The sequence below is a fragment of the Contarinia nasturtii genome, unplaced genomic scaffold, assembly GCF_009176525.2.
Source record: "Contarinia nasturtii isolate CC-2019 unplaced genomic scaffold, AAFC_CNas_1.1 Cnas_scaffold_928, whole genome shotgun sequence".
In the NCBI taxonomy this organism is placed as follows: Eukaryota; Metazoa; Arthropoda; class Insecta; order Diptera; family Cecidomyiidae; genus Contarinia; species Contarinia nasturtii.
This window is the reverse complement of record NW_022198275.1, coordinates 4,374,184-4,398,733: the sequence shown is the minus strand read 5'-3', so window position 1 is coordinate 4,398,733 and position 24,550 is coordinate 4,374,184. Positions and strand designations below refer to the sequence as shown.

The 24,550-nt window shown below is 34.9% G+C and overlaps 1 protein-coding gene across 2 annotated transcripts in view; it reads right to left on the bottom strand.

The window, feature by feature from the left end:
- Nucleotides 1–24,550, bottom strand: part of LOC116342894 (protein spitz-like) — a 77,160-nt gene that overhangs the window by 30,589 nt on the left and 22,021 nt on the right. For both annotated transcript variants that reach the window (XM_031770689.1, XM_031770690.1), the window contains exon 3: nucleotides 10,986–11,072. In XM_031770689.1, the coding sequence (XP_031626549.1) occupies nucleotides 10,986–11,072 (87 nt within the window). The remainder of the gene's footprint in view (nucleotides 1–10,985; nucleotides 11,073–24,550) is intronic.

Here is a 24,550-nt window from a genome sequence, read left to right as displayed (position 1 = left end):
TGACAACAAAATATCACCAATGTAGGTATGAGCTTGATGATCTCAATGCTTAATGCATTTATTTCGTACGGAAATCATTTGATTATTTCATGCTTTCATATCGTTTAGAACACATGCAATAGTTCCATAAAGACGGTAAAATCCCAATTCGAAATGTAAATGTGGTGGGTCAATAATTGATAATGTGTCGGGGGTGTTAATGTGTGCGACGGCATTGAGACGACGTTACGACATTAGCATATTATTACGTCAAATTGGAATTGATAAGAGAATACCAATATGGGTGAAACGAAACTGTAAAAGTATTATATTTTCAGCTGCGTCAAATCATCAACATTTTACAACGTAAGTCTTTTTTTCCCAATATTTCTTTTGCCACAAAGCAAAACCACTGTTTAAATTCAACAAATTAACAGGTTGGTTTTTCAACTCGATTAGGTGGCGCTTTGCAAACTAACAATACAAACGTACAGACAAGTGTGACTATCGAAAACGAACGACGGCCAAAAAACCGTGTGTTGGACACCAGATGTAGAACAAGTCATTTTGGGCGCATGTCGTTAATTTGAATTTGGTTGCTCATGTTAAACAAAAAAACGCGCACAACATAGTCGAAAAATGAAATATGTGTTTAAAACGCCGCCGGTGGGTCATTTCGTCGCACTCCATTTTCGAACACGCTGTGGCCAATTCGAACCTATTTCATTTCATGTTGTTGTTTTTTTTGCACAAAATAAAATTAAAAAAAAAAACAATGGCAATAAACTGAAAAGAAAGAAAGGCAGTAAATACAATTCCAGGCCAATAAAAACAGAAGCATATCACTTTGGTTTGATCTATGAAGACTTGAGTTGATTCGCGTATGTTGTCCCAATGAGATGAAAGAAATGTGTGTATGTATTTGACACATAAAATCGAGTAACATTCATGCAAATTTCATTTTCACGGCACCATTCTCTATTATAACGTATATTTCCCGTGTTTGTCGAATTACGATGGACAGCAAAGAAAAAAAAAAGTATATGATAAACGATCAAATAACAGCAAATCGCGCTGTTTTTCTTTTCAAAATACAATATGAAGTTTTATCATCATTTTTTATTACCAAAACTATTGCCGGCATTTTACTAATCTTCAAGATTACCGTATGATTCTTGGTGTGAATAAAAAATAAAATTTTCAACATATAAAATTTCATTCTCTCTCATAAAATGTGTAAGCAATGATAAAAAATAAATAAATATGAGGTGCGATTTCAAGATTTAGTGTTTTTTCGCCTCATGACCTTTCTTCCGTTCTCCATTTTTGTAATAATTTCAGCGGTTTTTATTGTTTTGTTTGTTTGTTTATTTGTTTATTTGAAATTTGATACTGTCCGTTCCGTCTACAATCGATTTCGTCGGGTTTTACGACTTTTTCCATTAACATTTTCTATTTATTTGAAACGGAACACAAAAAAGTATGCTTATTTAGTCTATCGATTCTATTCGTTGACGTCGCAAAAAAAACACATAAAATGTGTTAAATGAAGAAAAAAGACCCCCCAAAAATTCAAGGCTTTTGCTTCTTAGTATGAGTGTTTTTTTAAAATATCAAATGGAAACCAAGGAGTGAAATTAAGTGTGTCTCACACTCTACGATTCGACCTGCTGCTATTTAAAAATAATAATAGACAATAAAAATGGCATTAAAACGTCGGAATAATTGCGATCAGCGGAGGCGGTAAAATGATGTACCGTTCGAAATATTCTTTTAAACATAATCATTTTGCTAATTAGAAACCTTAAATTATTGTTGAAAATGTTGAGCAATAAAAAAATTTACGTCTTCGTCGGATTACGATTGCCACCAATCGACAAGTTAATTAAAGATAGTTTGCCGCTGCAACAAGAAAGCGAATAAGACAAACAAATAACTGAATGAATGTGCACGAAGGAAAAAAGTCCAAAACCCCATTGTTCAGAATCAAGTTTCCTTTGGTATGGAAAGACACACTTGGATAAAAAAAAAGAAATGTTGAAACACACGATTATGGCTTGAGCGATCGGCTTCCCAATCAAAAATGACATATGATTTGAATAATAAATTATTTCATTTGTAACCGCACAATGACATTCCGGGCCAATCCAAACAGTGTCGCATATATGCAAAAGGATCAAAAGCAAAATATAAAATTCTTTCTCATGTACAGACGTTCGTCTTCTCTTCTTGCTATCGTCAAATCAAACCAAACATTTCCATATGTGGGCTTATTAAATTTTGCTGCTTGCTTTTATTTTCGGCGGAATAAAAAAAATTGTTGTTCTACTTTTCGTCTGGGAAAATTTGGATTGTTGATTTGAAACCACCAAGCTTTAAGGAATTTCCTAATAACTTCTTGAATTTGATTAAGAAAAAATGAACGAATCACGCGACCTGCAAACCATTTGGTTACTTTGGACAAAAGACTGTGAAAGGAAGACTATACGTTACATTTAGCATTGGTATCTGATAAATCGTAACACAAACAAAATAATGCATTCGTTAGTTATGTACGAAAAAAAGCTAGTGATTTATTCAAATATTTAATGCGGTAATAATGCAAAACGAAGTAAAAATGCGTATAAACCATGCTTGATTGTTTGTTTCGTTATTCGTTTTGTATACACGTATGTCGCGTGCATGTATCAAAATTCATGTGAGTGTGTATGTGTGTGTTTTTTTTTGCCGGCGGAATATTGAGTGAGGACAATAACTAAACGTAACTCAAAATGGAAAATGGATGTATTAATTGAAACATTGAATATGTAATAAAATATAATTTATAAAATAACGACAACCGCCAAATGGAATAAAATGCGATATTTGTGTCTTTATTTTGGTAACAGTTCACATTCGGTTAAATCTATCTTCGAACGAATATTGCAGAAAAAACAAGTTGTGTGCAAAACAGACAGAGAAAAATTTGAAATGGCTTCTTTGCACACGACGACGCTGATAAACAATTTTTGTCGTTGTTGTTGTTACTTGCATTATAAGCAATTCCTTCGTAATCATAAAAATATTTCATTTATAAAATTATGATATGACATGGACCTAAGAACAATAACGATGCCGGAAAAATGGCCATAAATTATCCACAATGGCAATCACACATATCATGCAAGCTAAACCGCCACCATTCAGACTTCATTTCGTGTGATGTGTTTTTGACATTGTAAAATGTGAATTCTGCGTATTTGAAATGACGGCATTATTTTTCTAGTGCACATGCTATGTTGTTGTTGTTTTTATTTAAATACTAATTCCCATCAAGTCGGTTTAATTATGATTTGCGCAATGGGAAGTGGATTTGATGGAACTTAGAAATGAAGTGAGAAATAATGTGCTCATTGTGCTTCGTTTTAAAACGGGCGATGCAATCGGATTTTCTTTTAGTGTTTGCACATTTCTTTTTATTCGACCATAAAATAAAAGCGTTGCACTTTGCATAAGTTTAAACTCCGTCTGACAACAAGTGAAATTGAGTGAGTTGAACGGTTTCGATTCGGTTAAAAATAGTCATAAATAAATCATTCTAAATTTGGCGAAGTAACGGGAAGCTCGAGGCTTCATCGCACTGACATAAATTCAATAGACTTTAGCGTTACCGAAGCATGGTGGAAAGGTGGATCATTTTCTGCAATACCATTAACTCTTATCATTGAATTTCATCGAAATGTTTTTTTTTTTGCTTCACTCTCACTTTGCGCGTACCATTTTATTTATTGACCTTTCTTCCATTGTTTCAACTCACCGGTGTGTGTGTTTTTTTGGCAGTTTTGCGAAAGTTGTTCGCTTGAGCACCCGAAAAAGAAATACACATTCAATTAACAACTTGAAAACATTGTGCCTGCTCAGCTAACGCTAGTTTCGTTTCAAATAATAATTAATGCACGCGTGTACAATTCCTCATGTCTAGTCTATTTTATGCAACTTTTATTTTCTTTACTTTTGCCGTATGCTGTTTGTGTAGTTGTTGTTGTTTTTCTTCACATCGTCTCTTTTCCTATTCAAATTAATTAGGCTAATTTGCATTTTTGAAATCATGGTTTTTCTTCAAACGCGTGTGGCGTGTGTACATTTTTGTAACTTATGTGATGTTGAGCGTTTGCTGCCGTATACCATGTGTGATTGCCACAAAACACGAATATGTGTGCCATTTTGGTTAGAAGAATTTTGTCGGAAGACAACCATTTGTGTCTTTGTGGGTTCAACACCTTTAAATTTTTGTTCCCAAAAACTACAACAAAAACAGTTGTTTCCTTCTGTGCTGATTCGGATTAGATTTCGAACATGCCGATTAGAGCAACAACAACAATAAAAACACGCACACTCTTCTTTTTTGGGGTCACCCATATTCACCTCGAAAACACTCGTTTTTTTGCTTATTAAAGTCGCTTAAATTTGTTTTCAACCGAAATTACAATGAACATGATTGTGTCTCTGGTTTATATAATACCATGGATTGTTTGCCGAATTTAATTACGTTGAATGTGAATAAACAACGTGTTATATCTATTTGCAGTGTGTGAACAATTACGTAAAAATCGACTTATCGCCAACGCTGGTGCAAACAATAAACGACCAAATGACAACATTTTGAATCAAATCGATTCAACTTTTCTGGTGATATTTACTTGCTAAATACGATGCATGTGACCAGCACAAAATTTAACCAAACAAACACAGGGTATTAGAAACGATTGAAATCTAAATTTCTTTGCTTGGTTTTAAAAGCGAAAATTCTTTGTAAATTCGTCTAATTATTCGCAATCGCAATCTCTTTGGTGAGTTGAACATTATAAACGAGAATGATTGTTTAACGCTATAAAATTAAGTCATTGTGCATATCTTAACTGGGTGTTGAGATGATTAAATTAAAGTTCCAACCATATGAAATTGAAATACAACTCAAATTAACTCATTTTGCTTAAGCTTGCGATTGAGTAATTTTGCAAAAAAAAAAAATTACCCAAGATTTGAGGTGTTGATTCTATGCTCATTAAGAAAAAGGAGATCAACGAAGTAAAAAATACGGTGTTTCGGTTAACTAATGCTCAACAGGGGGAAATTTTTTTCTTAGGAAAAATGAAATGAACTTCGAAAACTATCGAGTCAGTTTACATCGATTTATCATAAATGAGACGATTTATCATCGCCAAAAACTTTGTTATTCGCACTTGTCTTACAAAAATGCGGAAATGTTCTAACACTTCAACATAATCGTTGTGTGTTCTCCCCCTTTCCGTCCCTCTGTTTCACTTGTATGAAAAATGATTGGTCATAAGCATGAAAGTGACATCAAATTTACAATATAATCAAAGTACTTGAACATCAACTTGAAATATCATTTATTTGCGTTTCTCTCTTTTTTTTTCTCTGAAAGAAGATGAAAATCATTTAATATTTTTCTGTGTATTTATTAGTTTTTCGTATTCATTTATCTTGTTGCTTTTGTCATGTTGACGAACATCCGCTCTTCAAATGCGAATGCAAGAGAAAAAAGCACATAATAATTATTATGAGTTTTGTTGCTGTTGCGGTTGCTGTTGCTCTGTTTTTATTCCATCCAAATCGACTTTTATTTTATTATTTTTTTGTTTGTTTTTGTCATTGTTTGAATGTGTGTGTGTGTGTCGTGATTCTTGACCATTGTATTGACCAACACACAATTAAAGCTGGAATGTAATAGAGTAAAATGTCATTTTTGCGATGGTTTTCTTGGTATAATTAATGTACTTTAATGCGATAGCAAAAATGATGACTTTCGTTTAATTTGTGCAATAGAAAGTTCAACAAAATATGAATGCGATGTTAAAGTGAAACGCAACACTGTTGTACAATAAACATATGCCCTCCGGCGCAGCATGAATTCGCATATCTTGAAACAGTTTAGTTTAATGGGTTTAGATATCGATCATGAGTGCATTTGTTTAATTTTCTAATCCATTAAAAGGGCCATTATGTGTGTGTGAATGAAAATTGACACAGTCATCAAAAACCAACGACATTTTTCGATAAATGTCATTTACTCAAATCGAAAATCAACATTTCAACATGCATTAGATTGAACAAAAAAAAAAAAGAAAAAGGTTCTACCAAGCAAGTGCGCGCGCATTTGCATCGTTCATTGTAAAGTTCTTTTGTTTTGAGAAACCATATAATGATTATTATTTTCGTTAAACGAATGTGAGGCAAGCGTAATTAAATCGTACATCCAAGTAGAATCAATCGTAGTGAATGCCGGTAAATTAATACACTTGCCGTTCGTTCGCTCATTTGTTCGCGCGAACTAAATAACTGAAGCGTACAAACCGAGAGAGAATGAAAAGAAAACGCCAAGCGCTACGAGAAATAGAATCCAATGCGCTGCATTTAAACTTAAAAAAAAAGAGGCAACAGTATAAACTAACAATGTTTTTGATCTTATGCTTTGCATAGCGGCAAACGCATCGAACGGCAGCTCCCACATTGTGCTACCATTTTTTTTTTTCTAGTTCGTTCATTCGTTTGTTTGTTCCAAAGATGACGATGTGTACATGGCATGTGTGTGCGCGCGCGCCATCGTCGTAGTAATTTGTACATAGAATGGTTGAAAAACATTAACATTTACTAAGTAGAATAATAAAGTAATATAGCATCGGCAGAATCAAGTTGATTCCGAAATGATTTTCATCCAGCTTAGTACCCAGTAAACGGGGCCGTAATGATATTGCACGACATAAACTTGATGAGCGTGCTCGTTCGTTCGTTCGCTCGCTGGCGCGTTGCACATGCACAGACACACTCACATAAACACAAATACACACATTGAAAAATTATATGAATCAAAGTAATTTCTTATTCGCATTTTAATGCTGTGAGCGCGAAGCAAGTGTACACTTAATCATTGCTTTGAGTCGCCATTAAAGCGGTCTTTGAATGGTTCACATCATGGAAATAGTCTATGTCTTGTATGTGTATGTGTGCTTGTTTGTTTTGTTTCAATTGTGGTTATATCTTGATTTCTTTGCTCGCTTGACCTTTTTTCAACAATTAAAACCGATGCATTGAACCTCGGGCAAGAGAATGCGAACACTTTGTCATATGCGAACTTTATCGATGTTTTGTCGTAATCAAGGCCGATATAAAGCTGTGTGTGTGTGTGTGTGTGAGTGTGTTGCAATTCGGATATTTACTTATTATCACTTATCATCATCAACAGCAAAAGAAACAACATCATATTGGTCGTCATGCTGTGCAAAGAATGTATACGGTATTTAACATCCATATTAGGGCAACAACCGAGAGAGCGCGAAGCATCGCAAATCAATTTCAACATTTTTATGTTGTGTTTGAAAACCAGTGTGTGTTTCTACTCGCCATCATACATTATTCACATAATGTGCTGAAAACAAGAATTGGCATGTGGCGCACTGCAAGCCATTTCCATTCTGTTTGGTTAATTTAAAAGACTTATTGCATCTCTTGAGAGATATGCTGAATCCAACACCATATTTGGTTTGGTTGGACGCGTGTTCAAGAAAATGATTGATGGAAAATTATTCAATTATTGTTGTCAAATCATACAAACACACAGATAGACTAAGAAAAAGGAATCCATCTCAAATCAAATAATAAAGTGAATGAAACCACACTAATACTTTGCACACATTTACAATTGCATACACAAGAGTGAAGAATGGAAATCAAGATCGTATTTTGAACGCTGGTTTTTACACACATTCACAACATCTGTTCTGCCTACAACTTTGATTCGAAGATTGAAGTTTATTATTCGGTTTTTTTTATTACGTTTTAATGTGTGTTCATTGCATTCATTAAGCACATAATACATATGTTTCAACGAGATGATTATTTATCGTTTTTTTAGTTTTGTTTGTAAAATTCTTTAACTGAATTTTGCAATTCACCCTTTGATACAGTAACGACAATTTTTCTTTTTCTCGCTCTTTCCTTCTATCCCTCGAGTATTGTGAATGCATTTCACTATCATCATCGCATATATATATAAATTCATTGAAAAAAAAGTACTTTAAAACCATAGCTATAGCATGTCGACTGGTGATTCGAATTCACAAGCCAATTTGATTTTAGTATAAGTTCAAGGACAATTTAATTACTCTTCGTATGTATATCTGTAGTTATTTTCAGTTGATTGCGTTCGTCACGAATGCCAAGGGTTCACGATCTCTTCGCTACCGACGTCTTTTTCCGTGTGAGTAAACGTTTTATTTCACATTTTATGACAGTTTTTTGTACGGTGCTCAATGATGATTGAAATCAACAGTAAAAATTATTTTAATCATCGCAAATTCTTCGGCAAAGTTATTTTATATATGCTACTTAAAGTTGTCAGTAAAGTTTGTCCAAACAAGATATACAAAAAAATGTTTCAAACAAAGACATCTTGATTTGCATTCGACTTTTCGACCAAATCGATCAAATTCGAATGAAAAATGCATAACATGAAATTAAATGTTTAAATCGCTTTAAATAAATCAATTCAGTTGATTACAGAAAATAAATTGTATGCAAACAACTTGAAATTAGGACGATCGATTTGTGTTTTAAAATTAAATACAAAATCGTACCAGGCAGCTACAAATTCCATTAGGAAATATGTTATTGGGACTGCAAAAATATAAATAAATTGATGAAACATCGTGTTTTCACTACAAAATCGAATCCGAAATTAGAACTCACGAAATCACTTGGTATCGAATTAAAAATTGCATGCAAGCGACACACATGCTGCGATGCACGTCAATTGAATGTGTTGCAAAAACAAAAATCGTTGCTACACATTGCAATTCGTTTAATTATAGTCAACTGAATTTGTCGCATTTTATTGATGAAATTGAATGTGGAACGCAACCCATAACCAGGAGAAACAAGAGGAAGTGTATCACACTTTCAATCATTGGCCCATTTTTCGCCCAAAACAATGAAAAAAATGTGAACGTTTAAATGTGCCGTATTTTCGCGGCTTCCGTTAACGTGATTTCATGAATGGAACTTTAAGCATGAAACATTTTTTTTCTTTGATAAAAATGCATATCGTCTTCGGGCGTCGTCTGAATCCAGTGTGTGAATGAACAAATATTGTTCTTTATTTTGCTCTCTTACATTGTCGGGCTAGAGTGACGTGCACGAAAAATCATGTTATTGCTGCTCCTTTGCTTGTAACACATTTTTTTTTTGTGAATGAAAAGCCGTGGAGCCCTTAAGCACAACGTGACCATAGTGAACCAAATTTTCGGTCGTTGTGATCATTTTTCGCTCTCATATTCCCCTTCGATCATCATCCTTTGTGTGTTTACGGCATTTTTGACAGTCGGAAAACATTTATCAATCGAATACTAAAACATTTCAAATTTGCCACATGCTACTAACCAATTAACCAAAATAACTAAGAGAATCGACAAACAGGGAGACATTTTTTATGACGTGGAAGAGAAGTTACACCGCACCAATGACAATCAATCAATCACATCGAATTTGAACATTCCACGGTGAGCTAATTGTCATCGTTGTTTGTGACTGTCTGTGCGGCAAATTGAACATTTTTTTCTTTTGGTGGATGCGATGATTCATTTGTGTTCATTGAAATGGAAGTTGGCACGTTTCATTGCAAGAAATTTGCATAAAAACTTATTTCGAAACAAATTGAGCCGGCCGATAGTCGCCAGTCGAGGGTCAATATGACGATTTCTTTTATTTTACACTCAATGCACATTTATGAGTGGACAACAAAAAGGATGACTTCTTTTATATTTGTTGAAGTGCGTTTCCTTTGTGGCACTGCCTCAAAAAGTGTATGTCTCTTGAACCTCAACACATACGCCATTCACTGAAGCTATTGAAGTATTTTAACGAAAAAAAGAAAACAAATGTATAAAATTTTGTCACAAGAGCTAAATTGTGATGCACAACACGTGCAGCCATAATAAGAATTCGTTTTTAATGATTAGTACTAGAGTTGCAAATAACGAGGGTCAGTGTAATTTACAAATTGGCGTCATACATGCACATTTAATTTTGTTTCTCTTCTCAATTGTGGCTTTGAAAGTGATCGCAGTGCAAAAGATCAATGTTTAACAATGTTGCTGCCGCGCCATTATAGGCGCGGTTCTAATTTAATAATAAACAACAGCCATTCTCTTTGAGAAGACACAAAGACTCTGTAATAATTTTGTAAATAGTAATTTGAAAAATTTACATATTCGATTGACTACTGAATGTTGAGCATCGAAATTATTATGAATCTACCATTTTTTGACTGCATAATTATAGTCAGACAGAAAGAAATAATATGAGCTATTCTTAAAAGCCGACAACAACAACAAAAATCGAAGCGTGCATTTAATTTTCGGTTCTTTGAACCATTCAATCGATGCACGGACAAAGATATGTGATGAAGGCGATGTTGGAAAAAAGATGTTGCAGCAGATGTGCGTGTTGAATCGAACGATGCACACGTGCGTGATTTGCAAGTGAAAATATTTAGAACGATTTCGTGTGGGTTTTTAGCATTCCGGTTTTCTATGATTATGATGCACCAAATAATGGTTGAATTTTGTTTGCGTTTGCTTCTCTTTTTTTATAAGAAGAGCATAACATACTTTGTCTTCAAATCCGAGATGCATGGGTACGACCATTGACATTTGTCGCGTATTGGCATCAGGTGCGCCAATATTTACTATATTTTTTCCATCCGCTGCACTGCGGTCACTCAATATACGCTTTACACACAACCATCAACCGCAACATGTCTAGCATTTGCGGTTGACAATCGAAAAACGTGCAGCAACTAATGTACAAATTTCTATAGTTCTTTCAATATATTTCTTATCAAAAAGAAGAGTCGTCTGCTATTGTTGACATTTGAATTGAAACCGATAGATTTTTGAATGTAAAAAGATCAAATAAAAACGTGAAAAAAAGTATGACATTTAACTTACCTGATACACCGGCTAATGTGAATAATACAAATATTGGTATAAAAATTGCTATTTTATGAAGCCGCGTGCCCATATGTCGTCGTCGGCCTGTAATGAAACAAAACGAAAACATACCGATTAAACATTGTCATTGACTCATTATTTTGTATTCAATAAGGGACAACAACGAGTGTTAAAACTACCTCCCAAATTTGCGGCCATTCAAACAATCACATTTCATATGATCGTCGAATCATATTATTTGAATGAATAACCAAAATTATGGAATATATTAACAGGAGCTTAATAAAATGGTAATCTAGTGTCATTTTTTTCGGGTAGTTGTTGGCATGAAGCATGTGTTAAACAAGCATCTCGACACAACAACAACTCGAACATACCGAAGCCAAAGTAAATAAATTTCAATTTTCAAACTTGTACACATTTCTTAACATATACTGAACTGTGCTTCCCCAAAGACTGTAGTGTCATTGCTATTAATCTCTTATACATACTGAAAAAAATATAGGCGCGCGCGAGCCGTTTAAAACCAAAGTGGCAACCGATGTGATACTCATTTTTTCTCTTATGTTCGTTTAGACGAATCATTTTAATATGCACGACAGCATACGTACACCCAACGCTTTTTCCGTTCAAGCGCAGTCAATACGCTTGAAAGAAAAAAAAATCGTTTACCAAATAATTATTCGGATTATTACCATTTTTTTTCTATATTTGAATTTCATTTATTCAAGGCGCATTTCTCACACTCACACTCATTTCAGTGTGGCGTGGTGTTTGTTTTTTTTTTTTTCGTCATAGTTTCCTGATTACGGAGAATTTCGGGGGATTCAATTTCACATTCTCTTTTCATTACTATATCATCCGTAGTATATGATCCACGACCGAAATTTATTGTCTGATGTGGGAATGTTTCTCATCTTCAATTTCATTATGAGAAGAATTTCTGGAATTTCATTAAAATGAATAAAACCATAAAAGTGCATTTGTGTAAATTAAAATCGAATGATGAATGCGTTTTAACGGTGAAATTGTTGAACTACAATAAAATTGTGCTAAGATGGTTTGTCAATTGCCACGCGAATTTCTGCATATGTTAGTGACGAATTTCTTCTTCAGCATGAGCTCATTTCTTAAATATTCAGTATTTATGACTTTGTTGAATGTGGCCCATTCTTGTTATGACTGAAGAAGGGTGTTTGTTCTCTTTTATGTTTTGCGCCGTCATCAATAACAAACAGAAGTCTTTACGAAACATTTACAAACAAGAAGTGATTTGAAGTACCAATTATATATGAACCACTTTAAATTAATTTCTGTCAACCCCATCGATTCACAGTCATAGCGCAATTTGTATGCATGTACTACTCAATTTTATGATACCCTTAATATTGGTGAGTGCAAACAATATGCAGATGGTTGTTTGTAATAAATTTGGTGAATAAGTGTTTTAACCTTTCCAATGGATATGCGTCATTAAGACACTCGCCTGCGATACATTTTACACAATGTACTCGTGGTGTACACCAATTTGACAAAAATGACTTTTTATGCTGTCAATCAATTTTCGACGAACCCCTGGCTGCAACGAGAATTTGTCAAAATAGAATTCAAGTGTTTCCCAATATTTTGTGTCTATGGATTTTACTTCGCATTTGTATATGTCGTATTAGAAAACAATTATTTCAATATCCAAATAGAAATCCATTTTGGTTATTCAATTCAATTGGTTGTTCGATTCATATCGCATATGTGTATTGGAATATTAAGTCGGAATTCGTCGATGTATTTTTGGTACTGGGCACAAAGAAAATGAAATCCGACATATCAAAAAAAGGAAGAGAAATGAAATGAAAAGTGAATAGATTTCGATATACATATAAATTTTGTCGGTCGACAAGAGAGAGAAATGTATACTCAATAAAAAGAACGAGCGGAACAAGGAACTAAATGTTTTGTTTGGAACAAATACAGGACCAAATCAAATGAAACGAAGAAGAAATGGCAGACAACAAGAAAATGCGTGACCGATAGCAGCATATGTGTTACGGGACGTGTTGGTAATGTTTGCCTATGTGGTGCTGTTCCGTTGAATTTTGATTATAGATCTTTTGGGAATGATTTTTCGACGTTCATCCTCTTTTTTTTTGTTTATGTATGTATTTTTATTTTCTATGATGATTTCTTGGCCGAAATCGCTACCCGGCTGCCGTTTCATTTCCCTTTCATTTTTGGACTTATCTCATTATTACCTCGGATTAATGTGCGATGAACTAAAGGCACATATGCGCCTATTATAACCACAAATATTAGTAGATATCGAACTAATGGCTGTATACAATGACTCTCACAGGTCGGACAGAAAAAAATGCAAAGATTAAATTTTATAAGACACATTCACACGACCAAGAAGGAATCGCTCCCCCCAAAAAATCGCGACGTCGACAAATCGAAAGTAAAACCAAGTTCGCATAATCATTTACAAAAAAATAATCATATTTTGTTTGTAAGTAATCCGTTGTTGTGTATTCACGAAATGTATGTAGAGGCGCGCGCGACAGATGCGATTTTGTCGACACAGACACACAACCAATTTCTTCTTCTTCTCGTCTTAACCACGATGAACATTGAAAAATCATATGCATTCAGTATATGTGTGTGTTTTTTCCTCCTTTTAACTTGGTATTCCATTCGTCAATCATCTTCTTAGAAAATGTTCAATGCATTCGTGTTGAATTTTTGTCGCCGCTTAGGGAACTGGCGCTCTTCCATCTCCGCACAGCATGACAGATCAGTATTCAAACCGACAAAACGGACTTTATTTCTTCTTTATTTTAGAGTCTTAAACAAGTTATCATATTTATTTTCAAATAAAACACCAAATATTTGCCAGCGATTAAGCCAAAAATCGCACAGCATGAAAAGTGTTTTAAGACGTTGCCAAAAAAAGAGCCGAAGAAGAACAAAAAATTGGGGTTCCTCGAAATAAGTATTCGACTGGTTTCAAGATTTGTTGCTTTCCGTTCGGAAATCGGTCGGTTATTCAATAGTTCATGACCTCACATGACTTATTTTTTTTCTACCGAAATTCAGCTGTGTGAGAACGATCCAAATGAAATGCCACTGCAGACATCCACAGCCGTGTATGCAGATGATGAATCAACGAAATGCAGAGGAATAATGAATATTATCAATGTACTAAAAATAAGCAAAATAACGGGGCTGGTTTTCAAATTGAATTTTCGTCGAAAACGCAAACTTGAACGTTGCGCGCAAAGAGATGTGTTTTTTTCTTCTTTCATTCGTAAACCACATCAAATTAAAATAAACGTAACGATTTTTACACTTTGTATTTTGCGCCGGCATAAACCGCAAAACTGTTTCAAATTTGACACTATTAGTTGTGTGCGGAACGTTTTCATTACATGAGCTTCTTCATCATTTTGTATTGTGGATATACATTGTGGAGAGAAGGTTTTCGGCAAACGATTTTCAACTGAAAATGATGTGCTCATTTTTATTTCAATGGAACTGATTGTCCGTGGTTTTGTTAAAAGTATCCTTCTGTGAGGCGAGGTGTGCATGTGAATTTTCTGTATTGAAATGCTTTTTTAAAGTACAATGAGTAAATATGTTCATTAAAATGTTTCGAATGTTTTTTTCGCTCTTTTCGATGACGGTCATAAGTTAAATAGTTATAGCTTGTAACTAAAGATGTGAAGCCATTTTCATATACACACATAATTTCACCCGAAGCAAATAGTTTCAACCTTCCAATGACAGTATGTATCTGTGATACACGGAATAAGGGCCGGAAGTATTTGACATTTATTTTTAGAAAATTAGAGTTCAAATATGCATTATTGACTGTTAATATTGGATAAGTATTTGGTTCGGCTCATTTTCCTTTCCGTTCATCCATACACACACACACACCGGCTGATGATCGACTGACGTAAAAACACACATTTTTTTATTTTTTCATGATGTTTTTTCAATAAATATAGGATGTTTCTATGTTCACGAATGTTAATGGGCGCAAAAGGTACATTCATAAATGTGTGTACATAGGATACTTTTCTCTCTTTCTCTCTATTTTTTCTTTTTTGAACGCTACCGTTGAAAATCTATACACTCATAATGTGCATGGAATTTGATACTTTATATCGTGTTGTCTAATAACCGAATGTTGAATGGAGAATAAGAACGTGCTACTCTGAATTCCATTCGGAAGCTACCAAATGTGTGTGTGTGCATTTTTTGGGAAATTTTGGCTTGAAGATCATGGATGATCAGGATGATGGGTGCTGTATAAGTAAGGGTCAAACAATTACAATTGACCGATTTCATGGTAGTGTGCTTTGTTTGGCCCGCAAATGGATTAGACACAAAGCCGACTAAATGGCCAAAGACATTCAGAGATAGAGAACGAATCGCAGCAAAAACTGCATTACGATGTAATGCAAGAAGTATTAAATGGTAAATACACTCGCACACGGATACACAATGCAGAATGGCGTCGTAGTGTGAGAGCGCTAGCGACAACGAGAGATGGAAAAAGAAAGACGATCAAAGCTAAGGCACAACAAAAACCTACTCAACATAAATGCAACGAAGAAATAATTCAGTTATGTGCGGTGCACATAAATTTTATCCAATTCTTGTACCACCTGCTCATCTGTTATGTCTCTTCTAACTAAGTGTATTCTCAATATATATAAAATGCGTTCGTTGCATTCGACAAAAATTCCAATCGCATCGTCGTTTACCGATACCATGCTGGACTCTTGCTCGCTCCATTGTACATTACACACATATATATTAATACACACATTTTCCATTCTCGATACATTTACAAATTACACACGATGACTCTTTCTAGCCGATCTGACGGTGTATACCTCTTCTTCTTAGGCTGGTATTTCTGTAGTTTTCACTCTTTCTCTATCTCGTTCTCTATCTGTCTTCTCGTATGTACGCGCATTTTCGTCATCATTATCGTGTCGTCTTTTTTAGTTATTTCATATTCAGAGACACTGTAGCCGCACGGGAATCCAATTCGAATGGTGATTTTATGCTCAAAGTGACTTTATTCTGTCAGAAGTGGTTTTATTTTCTTTTTCATTTTATTTCAATGATCATCAGCAACAACAACAGCAGCATCGACAAGAACAACAGTTCAGTTTCAAAATGTGCAATTCTCTTCATCATCATCAACATGCTCATCGTACTCCAGAAATGTTTATCCAGTTTTGTGATTCGCACACATGCCCGACAATGATTCATTTGGTCACAGATTGCAAGCACACACAAATATTTAGCTCTCGCTCTCGCTTGCTCTGGATTCGAATGCGTCTTTTTTTGCGTTCGCATTTTGTTTGGTTAGATTCGTGAAATCCACGGCACAAAGTATATACACTTTATATTTGCGTTTTCCGCCGAATAAATCAGCCAAGCGAACGCAGATTTTCTTTTTGTCTGTTTTTAGTACTTAGCAGGAATTTCAATTGAATCATTACATTTTTCGCCGTTTGTACATACAAAGTGTTCCGAAATGAAAATAGCACGAGAAAAATTTCATATTGAGAGAAAGAGAGAGAGAGAGCGGGAGCGGGGAGAGAGAAGAAAGAGATTTGCATCTATGAAAATAGCAGAAAAATCCATTATTTTAAATAGGAATGTTCATTTCACAATGCTTGACACTTGCCCACAGAAAAGCAATGTGAATTTTGTTTTCTAACGTGAGAATGGGCCGTAAAATATGATCATAAGTGCAGGCGCAGCAAAAAAAGACAGAAGAATATCTTCCAAATCAAAATGAAATCAAAGCAGTGAAAAAGAAGATATGTATTCTTTCTTTTTGTTTTCGGTATTTTGCGCCTCTTCAAAAAAAATCACTGCTGCTTTAAATAGAGTCTTGGCTCATCACTCGAATGTATATCAAGAAAAGCAGCCCCATATAATTGTTAATGATATAGTTTACAGCCCGTTTTATTTGAATACCAAATGCAGAATGCAAAATCATGCAAACACACTAAGAAAGCACAAACATTCCAATGCGTTGATTTGATTTTCGTTTCTGGTTCGCTCTTCGTCGTCGTCATCGTCTTTTTTTTTTCATTCTTCTTTGTTATTTTTTTTTTCTCTGTTGAATAATAATTCTTTCACGTGCAAAACGATCACTGTGTTGTCGTCGTGTGGCAACACTTGAGCCCAATGATCGAACGATATTCAAGCGAAACAAATAAATTCATCAACAACAGAGCAAAAAAAAAAAAATGCAGAGCGCAGGCAAAAAATTCCAATGCAAGATGCAAGTAAACGTATAAAAAAAGAATGAAATGCGTAGAACGTATAATATCGATATTAAACGATTCGTTTTTCGGGCATTGTGGAAGATAGTGCGATTTCTCAATATTATGAATGTATAATTAGAATTTTATTACTTTATGTAATGAATTTAGCGAGCGAGAAAAAAAGCGCAAGCATACGTTTAGTGTGATCCTGGCTCTATTCTTTCATGTAGACTTCTTCATCAGCATGTGTATAGAAAGGAATAATAACGATGATGGCAAGCGGAACGATTAAGAAAAATGCAACCGTCTCAATGAGTGGAGAAAAAAATGAATATAAAGAAGGATACAAAATTAAAACTGATTTGGAAACAATCAGTGCACATATATATGCATAGATTTATGGATGCCGTCGCATAAAGATCCACCATTTCAGTTGATTCGAAAAATCATTACCTGCACACCAACCAGAAAAATGCTTTGCAGAAATAGCAATTTGTGTTTGTGTGCGGTGCGCGGTGCGTTAATATGGTAAATGCTTTATGAATATTGCCTCGTTGGTTTTTGCATCACAGAATGTAGATCAATAAAATTGCGAGCCAAACTCAGCTCTCTCTCTCTCTCTCTCTCTCTCTCTCTCTACGTGTGCATCCCCAGACAAAAATACCATTTCTGTGCATGGACATGCACACAATCATTCGAGCAATTTTATTTATGTTTATGAATCTTAAACGCCAAAAATCAAATGCAATTTGAAAGAAATCTCTTGGTTTCGTGTTATCTTCATTTTTTTTAAGAGAGAGAAAAAATGAACGCTACACATCTTTGAAATCGGCTTTTTTACAGTATGTGTACCGAAATTGATATTCTTCTTTTTCGGCCAAACAACACAAGAAATGTATTGGGCACGCGAAATTAAATGCTTTTTTTATTTTTATTTTTTTCTGTCGGATCTTAATTTGCCGTCTGCTCATATATATTCGTAGAGAATCGAAAGGTGATTTTGTTTTTACTTAGCAAATTAAGCTGACAGAAAGATAAATTACACTGGGAATGAAGAGAGAGAAACCGAAAAACATGCAGACAGAAGGAGCTGAATTACAAATAGAAAATTTCAGGCAATTTTCCGAAATGCGGGCCCAGTGATTACGTGTTGAAGAATTGTTTTCGCATATATATATTTTCAATAGAAATGTTTGTTATCGGACGTGAAAAAGTCATGTTCTATTAGAGTTTTAGCATTTAACTAGCAATTGAAAACAGAAGGTCCAATGAACGGTGTGCATTTGTGAAAGAGACATAAAAAAGGAACTTGCAATGAGAAGAATGAAGAGAGATCGAGCGAGGGAGAATGAAAGAGAGGGAGAGAGAACACAAGCCGAACCAAAACAAACGAACAAACGACATGACGACCGCACGCAGTGCAACAAGACATGTTGTTAACAATGAATGAAAAACATTGCTTGAGCTATACGTTTGTGTGTATGATTTGCTTTCTTTAATAAATAACACGGCGTGCAGAGAGTATTGTATTACTTTCGGTGTATTTTTTTTTTTTGGTGAACGTTCTTAAAACACTGCAGAAAAACTGCACGACAATCAAACACCAGAAGAAGTGAAAAAAACGGTCCGTAATGTGTATAAATAGCTGTGCGCGCATATACAAAATCTTGAACGCAATCCGAGAATACTATATATGCGTGCTTGGGACAAAAGCCAAAGCGAATGAAATTGTTATGTATGCATACAAATCTCACATACTGTGTGACACTAAATAATGCCAAATCAACAACACAACGGTGTAAGAGAAAAAAAAACCGTGAAAAAAATAATCAACGTGCGAAATGGGAACGAGCTGGCAAACAGCAGAGAATACGACGACAACAACAAAAAGCAAACACACACCAAGAACTGCATTCATATATCAACATCTTAAACGTAAACAATAATACTAATGTAATAATACAGTTTATTGAAGGAGCAAAATGATGATGGTGATGATGAAGATGGAAAGAGAGCCCATAACAGAGCAACGACCATAAGCAGCAGCCGCAGCATCAACAGCATAATAATCAACGGCTTTCGAACCGTGTGTGCATAAATTCGCACAAAATTTCGCGGTGACAAGCTTTCTTTTCTCTTTCTCTCTCGCTCTTTCATTTTATCACTCAACCAAAGCGAAGAAAATCACACACATAATAATTGTGAAAATGATGTTTTCTGTGGCGTTAGCCACATATAATCCCAATCAGTAAATCTTTCACTAGATTGCATTGAAAAGGCAATGAATACACCGAATTTGTATTTACTTTCGCCAATAATTTCGTTTACCATTTTCGTTGGTGTTGGTTATTATTGTGCAGCGCTGTCATTGCGTTTTCGGAATTTATTTTCGCAAATACGGTTTTTTTTTCTGGTTGGTGTGCAGGTAATGATTTTTCGTTGAATAGAAGGCATTGACAGAATGAATTTGTTACTTGATTGGACTAAATGCACAAATTAAATGGAAAGCGATTAATTTCTTAGTCGAATGCATTATGAAGAGAGCAAAAAAAGGGAAAATTCCGATGATCAACGCATTTTGAAATGAAAACCGAAGTTGAAGAAAAATTAATAATTTTTTTTTTCATCTGAAACGTGATTGCATGCTTTTTCTTTGGACGATTTGTTGTTGATGTCGATGAGTGTAGAATTTGAATGCAAACTAAAAGCGCAACGAACGTTATTAGACTGTGTATACCATGGTGGAAGTAAATTGAGTGCGATGCACCGAAATGCATGATTGCACTATATTAAATCACTTCGAACCTGCTGTTGACCGTTGCCGAGTGTGTATTATGTGTAACAGTTTGTTTGGACTGTTGCGCGCACTTTGGAAAAAATGCCGCAGGCATAGTTATTAAATGGTTTTTAGCTATATGTTATAAGAAATTTCGCCTTCGGGCCAAATAAATGTTTGTGTATGTATCGTTTTGTTTGGTTCGGTGCTTTGCATTCTGTTGTTGTTGTTGTTGTTGATTTTTTTTTCTCTGCACTTTGATGCTACGTTCCGTTCAGTCACAATCTAAACGGGGCACGTACGGTGTATTTGTGTGTATGAGATAGAGAACGTGTGTATTGGTCGCGCGTATATGGATTTTTGCATTCGACGCGACAATGGTACCAAGCTATCTGGCAACTGCCATTGTCTGATTGTTTTGTGCATGTGAATTTTTTTTTGTATTCCATCGTATTATAACACATATAACATGAAAAATAATAGTTTGGGCGGTCACCAGATTGCACAAATCTCCACATCTCCAACAACAATAACGTGCTGGGCTGGCATTTTTAGTTCTTTGCTGTTATTTGGTTGGCATCTTATAAGCATACAAATTGGAATACGCACCGAAAAAAAGGAGAGTCGCTCGCACATTCAATGCGAGAGAGTGCATGCATAAAATTGAGAACGACAGCCTGCAATCTGGACGAAATGAATTGGTTTTTTATAGACCAGTAAAAGAAAAATCTCGAATAATAATTTTTCGTTGGTGCGAGAGACAAACCAAGTAATCAAGTGAAAAGTACATGCGTATTAGATTGCTTTGTGCATTCTTTACCTCTCTTTATTTATTTTCTGCAAATGCAATTCATGAGTTCGAGTTCCAGAACCGTAGTACTTAATGAACGCATGGATCGTTACACCACTTGGGAAAATTACTTCAATTTTAATAACATGTCGTTCGGATTCCTTTGTTTGTGCGCGCATTGCATACCACAGCATTTGCCAAGTGCGTCTTTTTATAAAAACTAGTTCTGGTGGTAATTTCGAACGACAGCAAGAAGATGAGAATGCTGCATGCAGCAGCAGAACAAAAAATGTATGGTGCACACACTTGAGATTTCATGTCATCTTGTGGTATTTACGTTCAACACGGACATTTTCATAAGGATCAATCCCGAGACCGTGTGATTTTGTTAAAGCCCAAAAGAATGTATTCAGCATCGGTCGAAACCAATAATTCCATGGTGAAACCCATAATTGGCCATGTGATTGGCCACAAATTAAATGCTTATGATTTGACATTCAAAGCGTTTGTGCTGCGCTTTCGTTCTTTATTCGTTGGATATCTGGTTGTGTCACATTTGAAATCTATGGCAATTTTATATCACCCCGGTCTTTATTTAACGCTCCTGTCCATAATAATCATCATTGATTATCATTGTAATTTGTACATCAGTACCGAAAATCGATTGTGACGATAACGATGAACACGTTGACTATATTGTTGAACATAAAAACAAAAATGTTTACCATAGACATGTAGCAGCATTCTTTTCATTTCACTGTGAACAATTTAAGGGCGGATTCAATCGGTGTAGAAGCAAAGCACTTATCTACAGATTGCATACGCACCACAACAAAATGGCAATGATCATTTACGGATGCATATTAAACAAACGAAATGCACGAAATTGGTTTCGAGATAAATACTACTAAAATAGCCTCCGGCACCGATGTTGTGTACTGTTCGAAAAATAAGCACATTCAATAATAATGAAATTAAGAAAATTATCGTTGATGACTTTTGAGTGTATTTATAGTTTATAGCGGTGTGTATCTGTGTATGATGCGCCATGGGAAACGGATCGCTACAGTCACTTCCACACACAAACACACAAAATCCATTCACCGATGACGTATGGCTTTGCAAAAATAATTCACAATATTAAGATTATCTTTTTAAAATCCAAAACGATCACCATATTTTTTATTAGTGCTTACAGCTATTCCCACCATTTGGTCTCATACGGTGATCGGTTGTGTAATCTGACTTGTTTTATTTAGTAGCTCGTCGAAAATACATTATATTTATTTTTCATTACCCGCGGCAAAAGAAGCAAGACCATTTTCCAAGTGGAAATGCTTTGGATATATCGCTGTTCGATGTTAACTTTAATTAATTTTTCATTTCGATTGGTTTTCATTTGTTGGCTGGTTTATGGAAGCGACAGCATTTATAAAATCTTTCGTGCAATTCAAAGCAAATATCGTTGTAATCTAGCGCGTGTGTCTGGTTTTATGTTCTAAACGGTCATTACCGTCATAAGCTTGAATTCAAATGCGTTCATCAGTGAATTTATTTCTATTTGTTTTTTTCCGTTGCTTTTTCGATTCTATCTTTCACACAAATTGTGTTCTGGCAAAAAGAAATTGAAAATTTATTTCGTCGAAAGCAACGTCCAGGCCCAGGCATTAGCAGCGCACTTCATTTTATACGTGTTTATGAGAGTTTTGAATGTGAGAACAAAAGAGATGAACAATTGTAATACGGTGTAAGTAGTAGGTTCATTACACTGAAAATTTAACGTAATTCCGTTGCGCACACTAAATGTATCTCTCTTGAATGATGTGTCGAAATGTGGCTTCGAAAAGAGAAAGGTTATTACGAAAAAAAGAAGAAAAAACAATTTTCAGGGAAAAAAACAACAACATAGAAAATGAACAATGAAAAAGTCTGCATCGCGACACACAATATAATCAAATCATTGATTCGATCGCCGATGAAGACGACGACACAGAGATGAAAAACCAACGACATGGTTAGATCAGAGCAATGGACTTTTGCGACACTTGTGGCACACTAGTGAGCAAACAATTGTCAATTGTATTTTTTTTTACTATGTTAGCGTCCCATGTTGTATTGTGTCTATTTCGACAGTTTGGTCGTTGCTCACAAATAAATTTACTCGTAGACAATGCCAAACGAGTAAACTTATTAGAACAAAACCACACACACATAAAATGCTGCGATATTTCCCAGTTAAATGACTCTTGAACAATAATCATTTTCAAAATGGTTGATTAAGTTCACCTGTCGCTATGCGCGCGCACTTCGCGGTTTTTCTTACAATCGACTAGTATTCGATTTATTCTTTTTTTGTTTCTCTCCTTCCTTCTCTGTGTGTGTGTGTTTCATCACAACATTTTCAATTTACATGTAATCGTTTTTGAATGATTTCTATCGTTTGTTATTTATCTTTCTTTAATTTTTGGGGGAGCAAACTGACCGCTCAACCTTACACGTGCAACATGAGCTTCAATCGTGAAAATCACAAGGTGGAAATCTTCATATTGTACACATGGTATTGTAAGTGTGTCGTTTATTTCGAATTTCTCGTTTAAATAGAAAATCACGAATGTGCAACAGACCTTTACTCGCCGGCATTCATCGTATCACTTTGTTGAAATTGATTTACTTTTTGTTGTCTTCGTTTTCGACAGTCAAGTGCAATCAATGTGTGGAATTCAACAAGAAATAATAGCAATTTGTTTAGTTTAACCATTCCAAATTCCTCGAAGTGTGAACAAATTGAATATAACGAGAGAGAGAGAAATAAAGAAACGCCACAAGTGAATGGTGTGTGGCTTTGTAACCGGACTGCGATGTTGTTGTTATTTTTGTTTTTCTTGATATTTTATCTATGGCTAATTTTGCATGATTCATTTTGCACATTCGTGATTATGGCCAATAACGACGCTTGCAATAAATGTGTATCAAACACATTGCACATGTTGGATTTAAATTACGCAATATAATTGCTATTATGGTTGGCCAAAGCAAAATATGCGACCTTTTCAAACCAAAATTGACCATATTTAATTGGATTGTTCTTGATTCATGCTCAGGTGATTTATAATTTGACCGCCATTCCCTTTTTCGATGCAAACGATACAACAAAAATGGATTTGATTGAAAGTCGCATTGAAAAATAAGAATCAAGCCATTTAAATAAAAATCGATTTAAATGTGAAGGATTTGAGATCATTTGTTTGTATGTGAACAATAAACTGATGATCAAATCATGATCTAAGGCACCCACTTGATTGAAATACATTGCCAATATAGGAATACGAATCCATTTCCTTAATACATCTCATGTTTCGCTGCTGATTAAAAAAAAACATTTTGGTCTATTTACTTGACTATTTGCAAGCATACGAATGAGATTACGCAACATCCTCTACCCACCGGCTTTTTACGTCCATGAATATTTCATTCAATGGTTTACAGTCTTTTTCTGCCAATGGAACAATGGATGCGTTTGTCTAAAAAGCGATTTCTACGGGCGTACGTTTATGTATCGAAATAACAAAGAACTCAGATGACTGAAAAAGGAAAGCAGCTATAAACATGTAAACGCAGCAATGGAATTGCCACTGAAGTAGCTTCAAGTATCTATTCAATTCACTGTATGTGTATCCGCCTGTAAATGGGCGATTAAAAACAC